Genomic DNA, 16,878 nt, shown 5'->3' on the forward strand with positions numbered 1-16,878 from the left:
TATCTCACTAGTCACCCACTGTAAGAAATCTGATCTATGAGACAAGAGGTCGGGTGCCATCTGCGACTCTCGCATAGGCAGCAGCCAAGGCAGAGGTTCACTTGGCGCCGTCGGATCAATCGGCAGGAGCCGAGATCCAAGGACCACTGTCTACTAGTCCCGTCTGCCCTCGGAGTCTGCAGATTAGGAGAGGAAAGTAGGAAGTCGGCTCAGCCACTCCCCGACATTCCCGTCCGTCCCGAGGTGGGGGATCAAGGAGCGGCAGACACCGGGAAACCTTTCACCCGAGACTTATGACTGGTAGCGGATGCTAATCGTCTTTTAAGTGGCTAACGGGTGCCCAGACACATTTTTATGAGATAAAAAATACAGCATTTAGTCAGGAATAAGAGCGAAGCGTAGGTCTCCTACCTTGCGGCAGTGAGCATCGGGTTCCGTGAGATTGACCTGTAAGAATAGAAGTAGGTTAGCATAAGCATAGCCATCTTAAGGGCCTAGAAGCCATTTTCTGAGTATGTGACTTAGAAAGAAAAACTGGAACTGGGTAAGGCCTTGAAAAACAAGTTAATCATGAACACCAGGTGGTGGGCAGCTGTGGCCTTTAGTCAGCTAGCCTTGGTCAGCTAATCCTACATACCAAGCTTATCGTGCAGAACCGCCCTGACCATTGAGGAGTGGTCTGATCTTGCTCCTGCCTAACCCCAGGATGTATGTCTTGCAAGAATAATGTGCAGCTGTGGAAAATTACTAAGAGTTAAGTGTTTTGAAAATGCTATATAAACCCTTGGCTTTGAGTGCTCGGGGTCCTTGTTGAAACCTGCTGTATGAGGCAGACACTTGGACCCCAGCTAGCTGGAATAATAATAGACCTCTTGCTTGTTGCATTGATCTGCCGTGGCCTTCGTCTCCTCACTGGGGGGAAGCGCAGACTGGAATAAGGCCGTTGGGTCTTACATTTGGGGGCTCGTCCGGGATCGCGTGCCCCCCCTCTCCCCCCGGAGGAACGACAAGCCAAGGATCGGAGGCTTGCCCTGGCCAGGTATTACTGTGTTTGTGTCTGTGTGTCTCTTGTCAAACCTGTAAGAACGTTCTGTGTTTAATCAGAAAGTGCCTTGCCGGATGGTGAGCGCACCCAGTGTTTTTGTTGGCGAACAAGCCTGAAACCTGTGTAAAGCCTGTGGGGGCTCCAATCTGTATCTGGGTCGGCATTGACTTAGGCAGACGCGCTGGCAGGTCACCGGCCAAGGGTCTTGGGAGACGTCCCTTGCCCCCATCTGGAGGACGAGGTCCTCATCTGTGAGGAAAGTCGGCTGCCGCTGCAGTCCGACAGGCCCTCAACTCAGTTTCAGTTTTGCCTCCGTGGCCCCGGCAGATTCTTCTCTGTAGGCGCCTGTTTGTTGTTTGTCGTGTTTGTCTTAGTCTTGTTGACATAAGAAAGGACAGACTCAGACGACCCCCTAAGTGTGTAAATGAATATATTTTCTACCTCCGGATGGTATTAATGAAATTGATTTAAAGACAAGCGCTTGTGAAAATTGGGTATTCTAAAACTTCCAGAAAACCTGATAAAAAATGTTAAGCATTAATGCTAATTTGGGTTTGCCTGAGGCGGGCATGTCCCGGTGGTTATCAGCTGCCTAAGTTTACCTAAGGTCATTTAAGTCATGTTATCTGCTAAATCTTTTAAGAATAAAATGCTTAAGGCTTGGCTTTGTCTAATATTCAGTAAAAGTCTTGTAAGTAATCTAGCATAGTTGTTACGAATGAGTGAACTAAAGGAGTGTGACAAGTGAACACCTTTTTAATTGTGTTACAGTGTGTATACCTACCTACAGTCTGAGAATCTTTGTAGCAACTTAAAACCTTAAAGTTTTGCTAAGTTAAGAGCATAAAGATATGCTCTATGTTTAGTGAGAGATTGTGCTGTAAAGCTCATGGTTACAGAAATTATAAAATGTGTTCATAAATTTGTCAATCTAAAGAATGTTAGTTTAACAGTTTACAATATCCTACTTCTCAGTGTTCACTGGAAATTAAAGTTTCTAATAGTTTTAAGTTCTAATTAAAACTACTTAAAGTAATAAAGAAAATATTTCTCTATGCTAAAAGGTGTATGTTTTAATAAGAGAAAGTATAAAGAATGAAAACTCGTCTGCATGCTAAAGAATGTGTTTTTTGATAAAAGAAAGTAACTGTTCTAAAGTACAGCTATTTATTTAAAGAGGAACAAAGAGAGAAAGTAGCATAGTGCACAGCGTGGTGCCTTTTGTTGTGGAAGATCTGCTCAGCCTGTTGCTTTGGAGGGAGGGTCAGGATGTTTAGAGATAAGGTGGGATAAACCCAGTCAAGCCGCAGGCAAGCCCAGGCATAATTCTCACCTGCTTATGTGCTTGGGACCATGGGGCAAATGAAGAATAAATTACTATATTCTTACAGATATAGTCGTGCCTAGTGAAATTAAAGCAAGTGAGTCTTGATATCAAGTGCACAGCAAAATTAGAATCTCGTTTCCAGTTAAACAGTTTTCTTTAACTGTAAGTCCGCTCTTAATGTTGAAAGATTGCAAAAAGTTCTCTAATTGTTTTATCAAAGCAGTTTCTCATGCTTAAAGTCTCAGTGAGTTGCCAGAATATTTTCAAAAAATGAAATCTTAATATTAAAAAGACTAAAAGTTAAAGTTTGTTAACAACTGTATAACCTTTATTTGCCTTTAAAATATTTTGTTATTGAAAACGATTGCATGGCATGAGAAATTGAATTATTTATTCCATATATTTTTATAAGTGGAAAAATCTCTAACCAACAAATGATTAAAGTTGTTACTGATTATTTGTTTTCTTAATTTATCCTCCTAAGCAGAATAGTAACAAAGCTTTTTTCAGCTGATTAAATGCATTTAGTTAACCAAAATTTATTCTTAAAAATTAAACTGTGTAGAATCTGGACAAGATTATGTTTCTCCCAGAAAAACAGGTTTCACTGTAAAAGTTTAGATAGACGAACGTGTGACCACTTTTGAGAAAAGTTGTAATAGATTTTTTTGAGAACCACCAGGTCTTCTTGTTTAATTTATATGCTGTGGATATGTTTGTATGTTTTAAAAAACATGGAGGACTCTCCATATTTTTTAATGCAAATGATTTTATAAGCTGCTATGCAAATTCTAGTAAAAGCTCTATCTACTATTAAAGAGTAAAACATTCTTGAAGCTTTCAGGGAAGACCTGTAGACTTAAGCATGTTCTCTGCTTTTTTGTATCTGGTCTTGGACACTTATGCTGAGTTATGTTCTTATTATTTTCACTGTTTGTAAGCTATTGATTGTATATAATCTTTAAACCATCCAAATATCCAGCATACATTTCCATGTCACCACAACCCACTATTGACGCCATGAATAAAATGGCTGGTTAGAAAGCCAAAAGTCATCATTTCTCAATCCCTAAACGAAGAGGTAAAAATGCCTGATCTCTTTCATCTCAAAGCATATTTCTGGTCAGATCTGGATATCTGTGTGAAAGAAAGAGACATTTAAATTTGAGATTCTGCTTAAACTTTTAAGTTGAATTTGACTATAGCCATATTCATTCTTTGTACGTATCTCTAACAGGTCTTTTGTATGCCTGATGATATTATACTCTGCCTTGAGTTTAGACAGTTCTTTCAGCTAAATGTGAATTCTTATTGTAGCTTTTTTCCCCTCCTGAAGATGAAAGCAGAAGAATCTACCATCTGCTACCATTCTCTCAAGAATGCTTGGTAACCTAGAATTATTTTGACTTTCTGTATATTGTCTTTAAAAACTGACAGCAGCAGTCTCCCCTGCTGCCCCACCTTTTTAAGATATCTCGTTTACTGTGCTGAGTATATAGACAATAAATGTGTAATGATAGACAGTTCTTAAAAAATTAAATGCAAAAAGGTGCTTTTACCCCTAGTTAACTCTGATATTTTCCAGAGGGCCCCTAGAACATGTCAGAGGAATTTTTTCTCATTAGAGAAAGTATGTGACTAATTTGGCTTATTTATCTGATATATATATATATCAGATAAATATATATATATATATATATATATATATAAATATATATATTTACCAGGAAAGCACTGTCAAAGAGAATGATGCTAAACTTTGTTACTGAATGTTTTGTATTACAGAAATATCAGAATTTCCTTATGTCAACTATCTTACAGTAAGCTCTCATCAGATCTTTAACCATTGTCATTTGTAAGTCTTTTGTCATTTATAGTCACTGTTTTATTATTCCTAAACTAGTAAGGAACTAGATTTCAGCAGAACAGGTATTAGTTACATAAGTTTACATAAACTAAAGAAAATGATTTTGTGTCTTTTTGTTTCAAATGTTGCTGATAAAGTGTTTTAACCTTGTTCTCTTAAGCTGACGACAGTTTAGCAAATGACTATATTTATGAGCAGAATTGAAACATCCTTCTCTCTACCTGATCCCTCCAGAGTTTAAAAACTTTCAGTGACTGTTTTTGTATTCCATGGCAGTATGTTTATTTGCACGAGTTCAATAAGAATCTGCTTTCCTTGTGAGAAGACTACTTAAGAACACTGGTTATACTGCCAGGGCTTTGACTGGAATATCATACCTGAGAGACATGTGCATGGACTCAGATGTGAACAACTTTAAAGAACTAAAATTGACTTTATAAAGCCAACAAAGCCCCTTGGAAGAGCTGGCCTGGTACCTTGCTTACAGAGTTCCCAGCAGCCTTACCAGGTGAGTAAAGAAGGTCACTTCCTGGCAGGTGCAGAGACCTTGAGAAGAGAGAAATTCATCCAAATCTACAGGTACTGCAGGCAAAGCCTGATGGCAAGTCTGGCTTGGCTGTCTGGCCTCAAGAAGCCTTTAAAAGTTCAATCTGAAATTCCTTACAAAAAGTTCCAGCAAAGCATATTTAAAAGAGCCTGTGTAATCAATTGCTCTTCTTGCTGCACTTGTGCAAATAATCAAGCCAGCTGTTAAGAAAATTAACCTGGTTACTTCTAATAAAAATGAAGCTGATTTTAGAGAAAAGTATTGTTTCAATAACGCAGCCACCTTCCAGAATAGAAAATCCAACTCCAGATGTTGCTACATAACCTAATAACACAATTTGTTTTATCTTGCCTAGAAGCCACAAAACTGCAAATAGTAATAGAAATGAAACCCAGAATAGAAGCGCCAGCCTTCTGAGGCCCTCTCAACTGACCAGTAATGGAGACCTAGCTGCACCCTTTACTGCGCCCCCTTCTCAGCACAAAGCAGCCAGAGCGGTCATCGCCCCTTTTCCCTAGCAGCAGCTAGAGTCCCTATCTGTAGAGAAGAGAATGAGACAAAGACCAAGACTCAATTTATCTTCTGTAAGTAGGCAAAGAACCTGCATTGAGGAAGTTCCTAAAACTTACACCTCCCTCTGCAACAGGACAGAAGTAATCAGCACCACCCCAGCTTATTCTAACAGGTGCTGGGCCTGCCCAACCGGAGTCACTCCATGTGTTACCTTTATCAAAGAACGCATTAGCACCGTGCAAGTCATGGTGTTGAGACAGAACTATCAGAGTGTTGACCAAACAGATGACCCCTAGTTTCATGACTGAAATAGATACAAGAAGAGGGGAATGTAAGAATAGAAATAGGTTAGCATAAGCATAGCCATCTTAAGGGCCTAGAAGCCATTTTCTGAGTATGTGACTTAGAAAGAAGAACTGGGTAAGGCCTTGAAAAACAAGTTAATCATGAACACCAGGTGGTGGGCAGCTGTGGCCTTTAGTCAGCTAACCGTGGTCAGCTAATCTGACATACCAAGCTTACCATGCAGAACCTCCCTGACCATTGAGGAGTGGTCTTATCTTGCTCCTGCCTAACCCCAGGATGTATGTCTTGCAAGAATAATGTGCAGCTGTGGAAAATTACTATGAGTTAAGTGTTTTGAAAATGCTATATAAACCCTTGGCTTTGAGTGCTTGGGGTCCTTGTTGAAACCTGTATGAGGCAGACACTTGGAACCCAGCTAGCTGGAATAATAATAAACCTCTTGCTTGTTGCATCGATCTGCCGTGGCCTTGTCTCCTCACTGGGGGGAAGCGCAGACTGGAATAAGGCCGTTGGGTCTTACAGACCAAGTTAGGAGAGTTAGGAATGCCCCCTGCTCCACTGAGGCCAGGGCGGCCTGAGGAAGCAGGCTGGGAGTCAGAGGCAGAGAGAGAGACGCTCCTCACCGATACCCAGTTGGGCTGTCGGGGCCTGATTCCAGACACACGGGCCTTTGAGAAGCTGCTGAAGTGTAGCCTCAGCCTAGACTCTAGCAGGTGCCCACGGCCTTCCTCAGTCCCTCGCATCTGAGGAGATGCCTCTGAAAGGGAATCCTGGCCTCCACTCAGGTGACTTTCCCGGCTCCCAAGGGAGACGGGGGATCCACTGAGGGAGATGCAGGGAACCTGGCGCTCGAGACTTTGAGGTCAGTAGCCGGTCTAGTCCCATTTAAGTGCTTGACAAGCGCCCAATTTTGTGTGCCACAGATGGCTTCCTTCTATAAGGACAGCAAAAGATAAGGCAGGCTTGGATGCCAATACTCACCTCCGAAGTTATCCCGGACGAGCCCCCAAAGATGATGCCGGGGTGCTTGTTTGTGGAGCCGAAGAATGAGCTTCACAAACACCCAAGGTAGGAGAGCAAGGTACAGGCTTTTACTTAGAGATACAGTGAAAGGACAGAGCTCCCGGCTCACGCCAAGAGGGGACAAGAGAGTCCGTAGTGGTGCATTGTCTAGGGGGTTTTATAGGCAGTTGAGGATTTTTCGAGAATGTGAAAAAGAGTTTAGGGGTGTGGACTTGTTAAGTGGTCCCTGAATATTAAAGATTAACTTAACATAAGGAATTTCCTGCCTTGATTTCTCTCTGGGACACCGGCACCTTGGTCTTGGGAGTACATCAAAAGGCTGCCTGCCCAGCCCCCAAGGTGGGCTGAGGTATTGTCTACTTGCTAAAGAATCTTGCCTCTGGAACTTCCTGGGTGTTAAAATGCAATCTTATCCTTAAGATGGAATTCTTCCTGCCCTTTACACTGCCGTCTACAGCTGGGTCTGCAGCTAAGTCAGTTGCTCAGTTTGCAAAATCACCTTGTCAGATCTGAAGGAGGACAGACAGCACACAGGCCTGGGCCTTTTAGTATGCTAAAGTGAATCTTACACATGATTACAAATGATTAGCATAATAAAACCTGTGCTACTCTTCTTTATCTGGGGAACATTAACTGATGTCACTGAAGAATGATTCTAGAGCTTAATGTTTAACATAGAGTTTTAGCAGGAGGGTTTCCTTGCAGGTAGTTACACTGCTCAGACTGCAAATATTCCACCCTGCGCCCTCCGGAGGCCCTCACCCTACTCTGACTACATCCAGGGTCCCTGTCTCACTAGGACACGGCCTCTCTTAGCCGCCTATGTACTGCTCACTCTTGGCAAAGCCGACTTCCCAGAGTGGGAGACCCTCTAGGCCAGGTTGTCTGCATCAGGGGGGCAGACAGGGGGCAGCAGAGAGCAGCCAGTGCAGATTGATCAGGTCCCGGGAGCCGGAATGGAGGAGGTGCTGGCTGAGGAGCTAGACTGGGAGAGGGACTTCCCCCAGGGATGGAGAAGCAAACCCTCTCCCTGCAGTGGAGCCCTCTTCTTGGCCTCCCTGCAAAGTGCTCCAGAATGGGCACATTTGGTCTGGAGGCAAGTGATGCAGGGCTGAGCCCAGTGAGATGTTGGTGCTTTGACTGTAGGAGCCACATGGAAGGGGGGCAGGGGTAGGGGCTCTGCCTCCTGAGGGTCTCCTAGACCATTGGGGCTTGTGGGCAGCACCCGCGTTCTTCGGGTCACCCTCTACCCTGAGGACTGGGCTTTATGCACAGGAGAACCTCCCCCTGAACCTCGCAGTGGGGGACTCAGAAGCACTCTGTGCGCTGAACATTGGAGGGCACTTGAGGGTTCCTGGAGGGCAGCTTCCCGGTGGAGGCCCTGTCTCAGACCACCTGCTTGCCTCTGTGCTTCAGGGAGGTCACCCTGGATGGGCCCTGTGCCTACCGGTCTTCCACTGCTGTGATATCCATTGTGTCTGGTTGGAATGTATTCTGAACTGTGGGCTGGCAGGACGCTTTCAGCTCCATGATTCTGGTTTGTGAAGGGCATGTGGTATTTGTCTAATTAGAAAAGTCCTGAGATTGGACATGAGTTGGACATGTCTTACCCCAGGGACCCCACACAGGCATGCTGGGCCCTGGGCTACCCCTGAGGACGAGGACAAGCCCAGCGTGCCCAGGCCCAGCAGGAGAGGAGGTCAGCAGGACTGGGGTAGGATGACAAGGCAGGAGGTGTGATCCCAGCCTCCTCCAGACAGAGGAGAAGACTTCTTTAAGGATCTGATCCCTGCCCTGCCCCTGGGGGGAGACCCTGGCAAGGGCCTGTGCTGACTTCCCCAGGAGCCTCCAGAAAGGGTCAGAGAAGGAGGTTAGGTGAGCCCAGCAGTGTACGTGGATGCCTAGTCTATATGGGTCCAGCAGGGTTACGGGAGTGGGTCTCAGAGGAAGGGGAGGGGTCATGGGGTGGAGAGGAAGGAGACTGAGGGTCCCAGGAGGAGCCCAGTGGCATTGGGTCCCCTTCCATTGTCTGAAGACTCCTAACAGCTGAAGACATCTTCTTGGAGAACTTCGGTAATAATGGTTGGCGGGTCAAGACCTACCTGTGCTACAGGGAGGCTCCCTTCTTGTATCCGTCCCTCTCTCTCTGCCCCCATCCATTCACGCTCAGATCACCAGCACGGTCCAACCTTGGAAAGTGAGCACAGCTGTTGAGACAGTGGACGGAGACCTATATACATTATGAGGAGTGTCTAACCCATAGTAAGCATTCTAAAGTTGTTTGCTGCTTTCTGTTACTAGAAATCAGTCTCTGAAAATAGGATTACACATCATCTTGCAAAAGTTGTATAAGACTCATTGACTAAAAACTACAAAACATCCTGAAAGGAAAGCAAAGAAGGACCTAAGTAAGCGGAAAGGTATTCAGGCTCATGGACTGGAAGGCTAGATTCCATGCAGTTCTAATCACATTCTCAGGACGATGCTGCCAAGCCAGACTACGTTTCCCAGCATGCCCTTTCCAGTAGATCTGGGTTAGGGTGGGCCAAGGAGAGATTATTCTGGTCAATTGAGAGGGAGGAAGTGAAGCAGCAGCCTTTTCTAGAATGTTCACATGCTGAGCAGCTGACTTCGCTCACATCCTTGGTGTGAAGTCGCAATTTGGGGAACTTCCCCCACATCCTCCTTGAGTTTCAGCAACACCAGAGCCAGGTGTGTGTCCTTAAAAGGTGGTGAAGGGCCCCAGCAGGACACCCAGACCACTAAGTCAGAGGCAAGAACAACTGCTTGGGTTTTTGTGCAGCCTCGCCTGCTGCACAGCCCACACTTGCAGGTTCCAGCTCGTTCTTGCTCTCCCACGTCTTACATCCGTCACCCCTTACCAGCTGCTTGTCTCGAGGGCTTCAGGCTGCAGCATCAGACATGAAGACACCTTACAGAGGCTGTGTCAGCAGCCCCCACAGTGGTGTGAAGTCAGAGTCCCACAAGAAACCTTTAGATGTGCCATGTGGTCCAGCAACCCCATCCCCGGCATACATCCAGAGGAAATGAGGTCAGTACCTTGAAGAGCTGTCTGCACCCCCTGTGGCCACTGCAGCGTTAGTCACAACAGCCAAGACGTGGAAACAACCTGTGGATCCGACCAGCCACAGATGAGGGGATAAATGCAGGCTACATATGCAATGGAATATTATTCAACCATCAAATAGTTGCCATTTGTGACAACAGGAAAGCACCTTGAGGGCACTGTACAAAGTGATAAGACAGACAGAGAAAAACAGGTGTTTATGGTATCATATAACTTATATGTGGAATAAGAAAAAAAGGCAGAGTCACAGGAACAGAGTGGAATGGCGGTTGTCAGAGCAGGGGGATGGTTCCAAGATGAGATGCTGTCCAGTGATGAGCAGCAGCATGTCCCCTGCTTTGTATCCTGGAGGCCCTGCTCCAGCTGTGCAGAGCGGGTGGCCCAGTTCCTGCAGCAGCACAGGGCCTTCGCCGCCTGCCTCTTCGCCGCCCGCCTCTCCTACTTCTGGGACCCGGCTACCTGACAGGGGCTTCGCAGGCTGTGTGGCGAGGGGGCCCCGGTGGACATCATGTCCCTGCAAAGTGAGAGCAGAGGTGGAGGGGCAGGGCTGTGGGGGAGACAAGGGGAGGGGCCTCACGTGCCCCCGCGAGAGTGAGTGGGAGGAGAGCTGGGCACCTGAGGCAGGACAGGGCACCTGGCAGGGGGGAGCCAGGCCCTGAGTGGGAGGGCCCAGGAGGCTCCAGAGACAGAGGCTCCCGGGGCAGGACCTGACTGCTCTCCCCTCTTTGTCTCAGATTTTGAATACTGCTGGGACCACTTTGTGAACAAAAAGAATAAGTCCTTTAAACCTTGGTGGAACCTGGATCGGAATTATAATTTCCTGGTCACAGAGCTTGAGGAAATCAGGTGAGGGCCTCCTCAGCCTCCTCCTGCCCTCCTGGGGCCTCAGGCCCGGCCTCCTCTTCCTCCTGCTCCCCCTGCCTCCTCCCCTCAGGGTCTCCGCTCCCCCACCTGCTTCCTCCCGTCTCACCACACTAACCAAACCTTGTTATTAGGCAACATGTACACGGGCATGAATAGCTATGAGTGTGAGAGTCAGATTGTTAGGCTGGAGGAAGGAAAAACAAGGACATGCAAACAGAACAGAGAGAAACCAAAGGGGGAGAAGAGACCAGACCCCCAAGGTCTGTGCCTTATATGGAAAGGGGACAGCTCTCCCTGAATTTCATCCTTCTGATGTGCCAACTAAGACCCGGATGTCAGCCTCCTCCCTCTTGGGAGGAAACAAAGTTTCTAGTTGTCTATTATGTCACCTTTAGCCAATCATACCTCTCCACGCCCCCTAGGGTAGCTTGCCCACTCCTCCCCCTCCTAACCCCTTAGAAGCCCCCACCTCCCTGACCGGGTGTGACTTCCCCGGCCTGTGATAGCCAGACCAGGGAACATCACCTGGGAGTGGCACTCAAATAAACTACCTGGCCCTTTGTTGCCCCTCTTCGCCTGCTTATTTCGGCTAAAATTTTTCTTACACAGATGGTTTGAGAAACGTCCTCCAGGACGGACTTGAGTCATCAGAGAAAGCAGACCCTCCGCGAGAGGGACGCCTCCTTTGCCCAGGCTTCCGAACGAGGCCGCCCACTCCTGGGGCCCGTCCCCAGGCCTGACTCCCTCCGGGTCTGGGGGCTACAAGGCCAAGGCCCAGGGGTGGCCGCCTTCTTGCTCTGTCCTGCGGGGTCTTCCCTCTGTGCTCGACCCCTGGCGAGGCCTGCCGTCCCTGTGTGTGTCCCCGAGTCCTCCTCTTCAAGGACATCTGTCACCTTGGCTTAGTGCCCTCCTCATTTGAACTTAGTCACCTCTTTAAAGGTTGCATCTCAAATCAGTGACAACGTAGGAAATAGGGGTTGGGACCGCAGCAGATGTATTTGGGGGCTCACTGCTCAGCCCATACAGTGGCCGAGGGCCTTTTTGATCTGAGGGTGCCACGGAGGATTCAGCTTCCCTAGGATGCTCCTGCTTTTCCTTCTGGAGATGGGGGTGGACGTAGGACCAGGCAAGCAGGTAGATTTCAGGGTGCACACTTGCCATCTAAGTGACCCACTGCTGACCGGGGAGGCACTGTGTGGGCTGCCACGCCCTCCCCCTGTGTTACTCCCCCACTCCTTTCCCTGCAACAAAGAAGCAGCAGGAGGAGGGAGGCCAGGGGAGGCAGCCGGGCCAGAACTCCTGGACAGCTTTCTAGCTCTACCATGTATTTGCTATGTCCTCCAGACAGTATCCGAACCTCTCTGTGCCTAAGACCTCATCTGAGACGTCAAGAGAATGATCTGCCCTTCTCAGTGCTACTGGGGGGTTGAGGTGGGGTTGCAGGACAGGATGTGTCTCACACACCTGCTTTACGTAGGGTTGGAGACGAAACCCCAGACCACTGACCCCCAGCCTGCATTTCCCATCATGCCAGAGGCCCACCAGGGTCCTGAATGACAATTCAGTATAAAGCAGAGGTGGAGTAGAGAAGGTGGCAGCCTACCCTTCCCCCAGGGGAGCTGGAGCTTCCCGGTCTGGCCTGCCCTCTGTCTCTGGTGCCATTTCTTTCTTTCCCTTTGTAACAGCAATGTTGGGTCCTGCTGCACAAAGGGGCCCGTCTCCATCAGGGGTGTATCTCTGTCAAGGCGGAGAGCCTGAGAGGAGGAGAGAGAGTGGGTCTGAGCCTGAGGAACTATAGCCACAGGAGGGCCACCACCCCGGCCCCCCACCCACTCCTGGTGCCAAAGCACAAAGGAGGTGAGGCCTCAGGTGAGAGGATCTGCGGGGGCTACTCACATAAAGCCAGGGTCCTGTGAGAGAAGAGGGGCCCCAGAGCCCATGACAGAAGGTCTGGGACAGGCCTGCCTAGCCAGGGGATGCACTGGGTCTCCTGAGACCAGGTGAGTCTGCAGGAAAGTAAGGTGGGTGGGAGTCCAGGAAAACAAACACTCCAGGCCTCCCACCTGGTCTTGGAGGCAGGAAGCAGTGGGTCCACTGCTCTCACAGCTATGGAAGGACACTCAGAGGTAAGAGGCTGTCCCAAGGCTAAGGGCGGTCCTGTGAGAGGGAATGGAGTCGAGCACCCAGTGCCCAGGGCAGGCTCTGACAAGCCTGCCAAGGAGGCTGGGTGGGGCTGTAGGGATCAGGTACCAAGCACCGTCTGCTCTCCTCTCTGCCCAGGGCTCTGCCTTCCTGCCTCCTTCCTGCTCCGTGGTCCTCGGTTCGCATTCTCCAGTGCCTTTTCTGTAGGGTCTGCTCCCACCCCAGGACCCCAGGACCCCCAGCCCCGTCTCTGCAGTAGTCCTGTGCTGCCTCCTGGCCTGTCTCACTGTATCCGGGGCCCTATCCCATATCCCACACATTTTTAGCTATTCAAGGTCAAGCTTCAACATTTGTGCCATTAAGATAGTACACTTGTCTAAAATTTGAAATATTTCAGCCTTGAACGTCTGGGCTTGCCTGGTACTGGGATTTTCCCAGAATGTGGGAACTTCAGTGCTAAAATCAGGAAGATTCCAGGCAAATGGGCAGTGGGTTTCCTAAGCGTGCTATGAATGGGTGTCTTCATTCTAATCCCCAGCGAGAGGACAGCCAGTTGCTCTAATGGGGAGTATGAACCTCAGCAGAGGTTACCGGCAGGTAATGAAAGGCCACAGTCCAGAGATGCTTCCTCCAGCAATTGTCACCCAAATCAATCTGCAGTTTTGCTAATTAGCAGAAAAGATGTCACAGATGGGTTTCCATTGATTAAATCATGGCTTTGTTAATTAGCATAACACATCAGAAACGGTCTTTCATTGATGGAATTAGTGGTATTTCAATTAGTTGGCTAGAAATACTGGGGGGAGGCATTTCTGGCCTTGCAAGAACAGGATATGGAAATCAGTTGCTCCCTGCGGTCTGTGCCCTGCGGGATGGCAGCCCTGGCTTGATTCCTGTGTCCAGATGCAAATTCCAAGGGTTTCAATGGTCAGCAAGTCTTAGCTTTGGGAGGAGTAATCCAGAAGAATGGTGGGCTGGTGGTCCAGCAAGCTTCCCAAGTTTGTTCAGATGTTTGGCACCCGCTTGGTCGTGAGTGTCCACACGCAGAGGGCTCCCACCAGAGCAAGCCTTTATGCACCTCCCCGGGGCACAGCAGGAAGGCTCCTAGTTCTTTCTGTCCACCTAATCTATCTGTGCAGAGCCAAGAGCATCTGTGAAAAAGAATCCAGTGGTTCTGCATCTGCGCATGGGCCGGGTCACTCTGCAATGTGATATTAAATGAAAGAAAGCAAGATACAAAATGGAATGATCTATGGAGTATCATCACAGTTAGAGGGAGGAAATGCTACAAGTCTTTCAGCCAAGTCTCTGTCACATCCTCCCTTGGTGGTAACCATTTTTCCTGCTCACCTGTCTCTGTGCTCTTTGTAGAGACACAGGTGTGACATCCACGCCTAAGCAAAGAGCAGGGATCTAGAGGAAGCACCAGCCACCCCCTCAGTCCCCAAAGAGAAGGGCACTCCAGGGTTGAGATTCCCGTGGGACCTGAGAACAGAGGAGTCTGGGGCACAGGGCAAAGATGTGTGAGCTGAGAAGGGACATGTGATATCCAGTTCTCAGGAAGCCCCACTCAGCCCAGGCAGCCTTCACGCGTCAGCCTCCAGCAAGGGCAATGGTGGGTGGCGGGTGCTTGGCCAGGCTGGAGCAGGGAGGCAGCCAGCACAGGCGGGAGAGCTCACCCTCTTCCTTTCCCTTCCCCAGTCCTCCTGGCCAGTGAAGGAGGAGGAGACCACCTTCCCTTACTCCCCCGCAGAAGCCCAAGTGGACCCATGGAGTTGTGTTTGGAAGGTGACAGAAGGTGGGATGACACCAGAAGATGCTCTCTGCATGTTGGATTTTCTCCTTCCTGTTGCACAGAAATACAGTACTGCTGCTGAAAGCAAGCTTATTCTGCCTCCAGTGTGGCAACCAGCTCAGGCTGATGAAGCCCTACTGCCAGAGGAGAACCTACTTGTGCTACCAGCTGAAGCTTGCCAATGCCCCTCTTGACAAAGACTATTTTTGGAACAAGGTGCCAAGTGGGCTCTGGGCCAGGGGCTAATCTGTCCCATGTGCGGGGAACACGCTGAGGCTTAGCTGGGTCTGAGCTACCCCAGCTTCCCCGGACTCTCCACGTTCTTTCCCAACGCTGGGCCTCTGCAGAAGCAGAATGCTCTTCCTGCCCCTCTTTGAGAAGATAATGTTTACTCTTCTGCGTCACCGCTCAGTCACTGTTTGTGGGCAGCCTGGTGCTCTTCCAAGAACTGAACGCTGAGCTTCACCTGCAAGAACTCCAACATACACCTGTCCCCTTGCTTTTCCGCCTCTCTCTCAACCTGCCCTGTCCCTCCTTCCTCCCACACTGACCTGCTCCTTGGGGACCCTATGTTCAAACATCTTCAGACAGCGTCCCAGGCAAGTGTCCAAAGGTGAGGTCTGCAAAGCATGGGCAATCATGCCACAGGGGTGTCTGTTTGCTGACCCACCTCCTCCTGTGGGTGCTGGGACCCTGGTCTGGTCTGGGTCAAGCTGTGGGTGCTTTGGGACTGCTGAGTCAATGGATGAGTGAGTGAATTAATTGATCATGAGGGAAAGAAGGAGGTTCTTTCCCTGTCCTAGGCCAGTTTACATGCTCAGAAGTTCACAGGGCAGAGCCCCTCACTCCCGATTCCACCCTCAGGACATAACCTCTGGCCTCTGCCTTCTAACCAACCCTTCCTTTTCTCTGTCAGGAACCCCACGCCTAGAAAAAGCACCATGCAGACATTTGCTTTCTTAACAAGATCAGGTCACTGCAGCTGGACAAAACTCAGAGCTAGTCTGTTGGTGCTAACATCGTTTGCCCACTTCATGTCTCTGTCACATTTTGGTAATTCTCACAATATTTCAAACTTTTGCATATTGTTGTATTTGTTATGGTGTCTGTGATCAGCAACTACAACTCACTGAAAGCTCACATGATGGTTAGCATATTTTAGCATCAAGTATTTTTAAATTAAGATCTGTACATTGTAGACATAATGCCAGTGCATACTTTACATAGAGTACAATATAGTATACGCATGGCTGTTATATGTAGGGGGAAACAAAAAAATTCACTTGACTCATGCAATATTTGCTTCATCATGAGGTTCTGAAATGAAGCCTACAATCTCTCTGAGGTATGCCTGCACAGCAGACTGGGTGATGGACAGGTGGAAGCTGGCATATGCACAGCTTGGAAGTTGGGAGATTGGGTCAGCACACCCAGGGGCAACCCTCAACCAGCGACGGATGGCACCCGCTGGGTGATGCTCCCCGCCTCATCCTTTGAGAATGGACAGCTCTGGGGACATCTGTCTATTTCTCAGGCGGTCTCAGGTGGAATGACACATTAGTTGCCTTAATGGTGACCTGGTAACACACCTTCTAATGGCTTTTCCTCCTTTCTTGACCCATTCCAACCCCTCACCCCTGCTCCTTGGATCACTTCCTAAATATGCCCCTTTATAAAATCTTTTACTTAAGCTCTGCTTTTGGAGGTGACCAAAGTGATCTCCAAACCTGCTTCTCCCCATTTAGCCTCCATCAGACAAAGAACCACCCTTTACCCAGTCGTCCAAACTGGAAACCTGCACATAATCGTGACACCTCCCTCACCTTCGCACCAAATTTTTGGCATGTCTTGACAATTCTATGCATAAGGGTATCGCCAGCCCATCCATTCTGCACCCCCTTTCACTGACACGCCCATGGCTGTGGTCTCCACCCCCACATCCCCCACCTGAGTGGCCACAGCAGCCTCTTCCCTCTTCTGCCTGCCGCCAGCCCTGCCCACTCCCTCCCAGGATCTACTCTCAGGCAGGGAAGCTCAGTGCAGGTGAGCCTGGGGGGCTCTCCCATCTCCCGCTCAGTTTTGGTCTGACCACCACTCGCTGGGGTCAGGCAGGTGTGCTGGGCTTGGCCGAACAGAACAGTAGGTGAGGGCTCGCCTGGCCGCCCCTGGGTTCCCGCGGCAGGAAGCAGAGAAAAGGTGGAGGAGAGAGCAGAAGCGCGGCCCACTCCCTGCAGGGGCCGTAACAGGGGCCACTGCCCATCTTCACGCCCTCTTCCACGTCCCAACCACTTTCTTGCCCACCACCCAAATCAATCTTCACTGTATGTCTGGGGGGCTTAGAAAACTGACCACCACCACATA

General features: G+C 48.9%; 1 protein-coding gene, 1 long non-coding RNA gene and 1 pseudogene across 5 annotated transcripts in view; 2 read left to right on the forward strand and 1 right to left on the reverse strand.

Moving 5' to 3' along the window:
* Nucleotides 1-16,878, reverse strand: part of LOC108386308 (DNA dC->dU-editing enzyme APOBEC-3G) — a 47,418-nt gene that overhangs the window by 15,422 nt on the left and 15,118 nt on the right. For 2 of the 4 annotated variants that reach the window (XM_073213890.1, XM_073213889.1), the window contains exons 1-2: nt 8,731-8,803; nt 412-447 (exon numbers count right to left, since the gene is read on the reverse strand). In XM_073213890.1, the coding sequence (XP_073069991.1) occupies nt 412-447; nt 8,731-8,788 (94 nt within the window). In that variant the 5' untranslated portion in view covers nt 8,789-8,803. Of the gene's footprint in view, nt 1-411; nt 448-1,132; nt 1,864-8,730; nt 8,804-16,878 lie in introns of those variants that run through there. The other 2 variants (XM_073213888.1, XM_073213891.1) reach the window with 2 other exon arrangements.
* On the forward strand, nt 455-6,886 carry LOC140843649 (uncharacterized). Its single transcript, XR_012121607.1, has 2 exons — nt 455-1,039; nt 4,516-6,886. It is a non-coding gene; the product is annotated as an uncharacterized lncRNA (long non-coding RNA).
* On the forward strand, nt 8,818-16,838 carry LOC118970196 (uncharacterized; annotated as a pseudogene).

This window comes from Manis javanica, chromosome 10 (genome assembly GCF_040802235.1).
Source record: "Manis javanica isolate MJ-LG chromosome 10, MJ_LKY, whole genome shotgun sequence".
NCBI classification, from domain to species: Eukaryota; Metazoa; Chordata; class Mammalia; order Pholidota; family Manidae; genus Manis; species Manis javanica.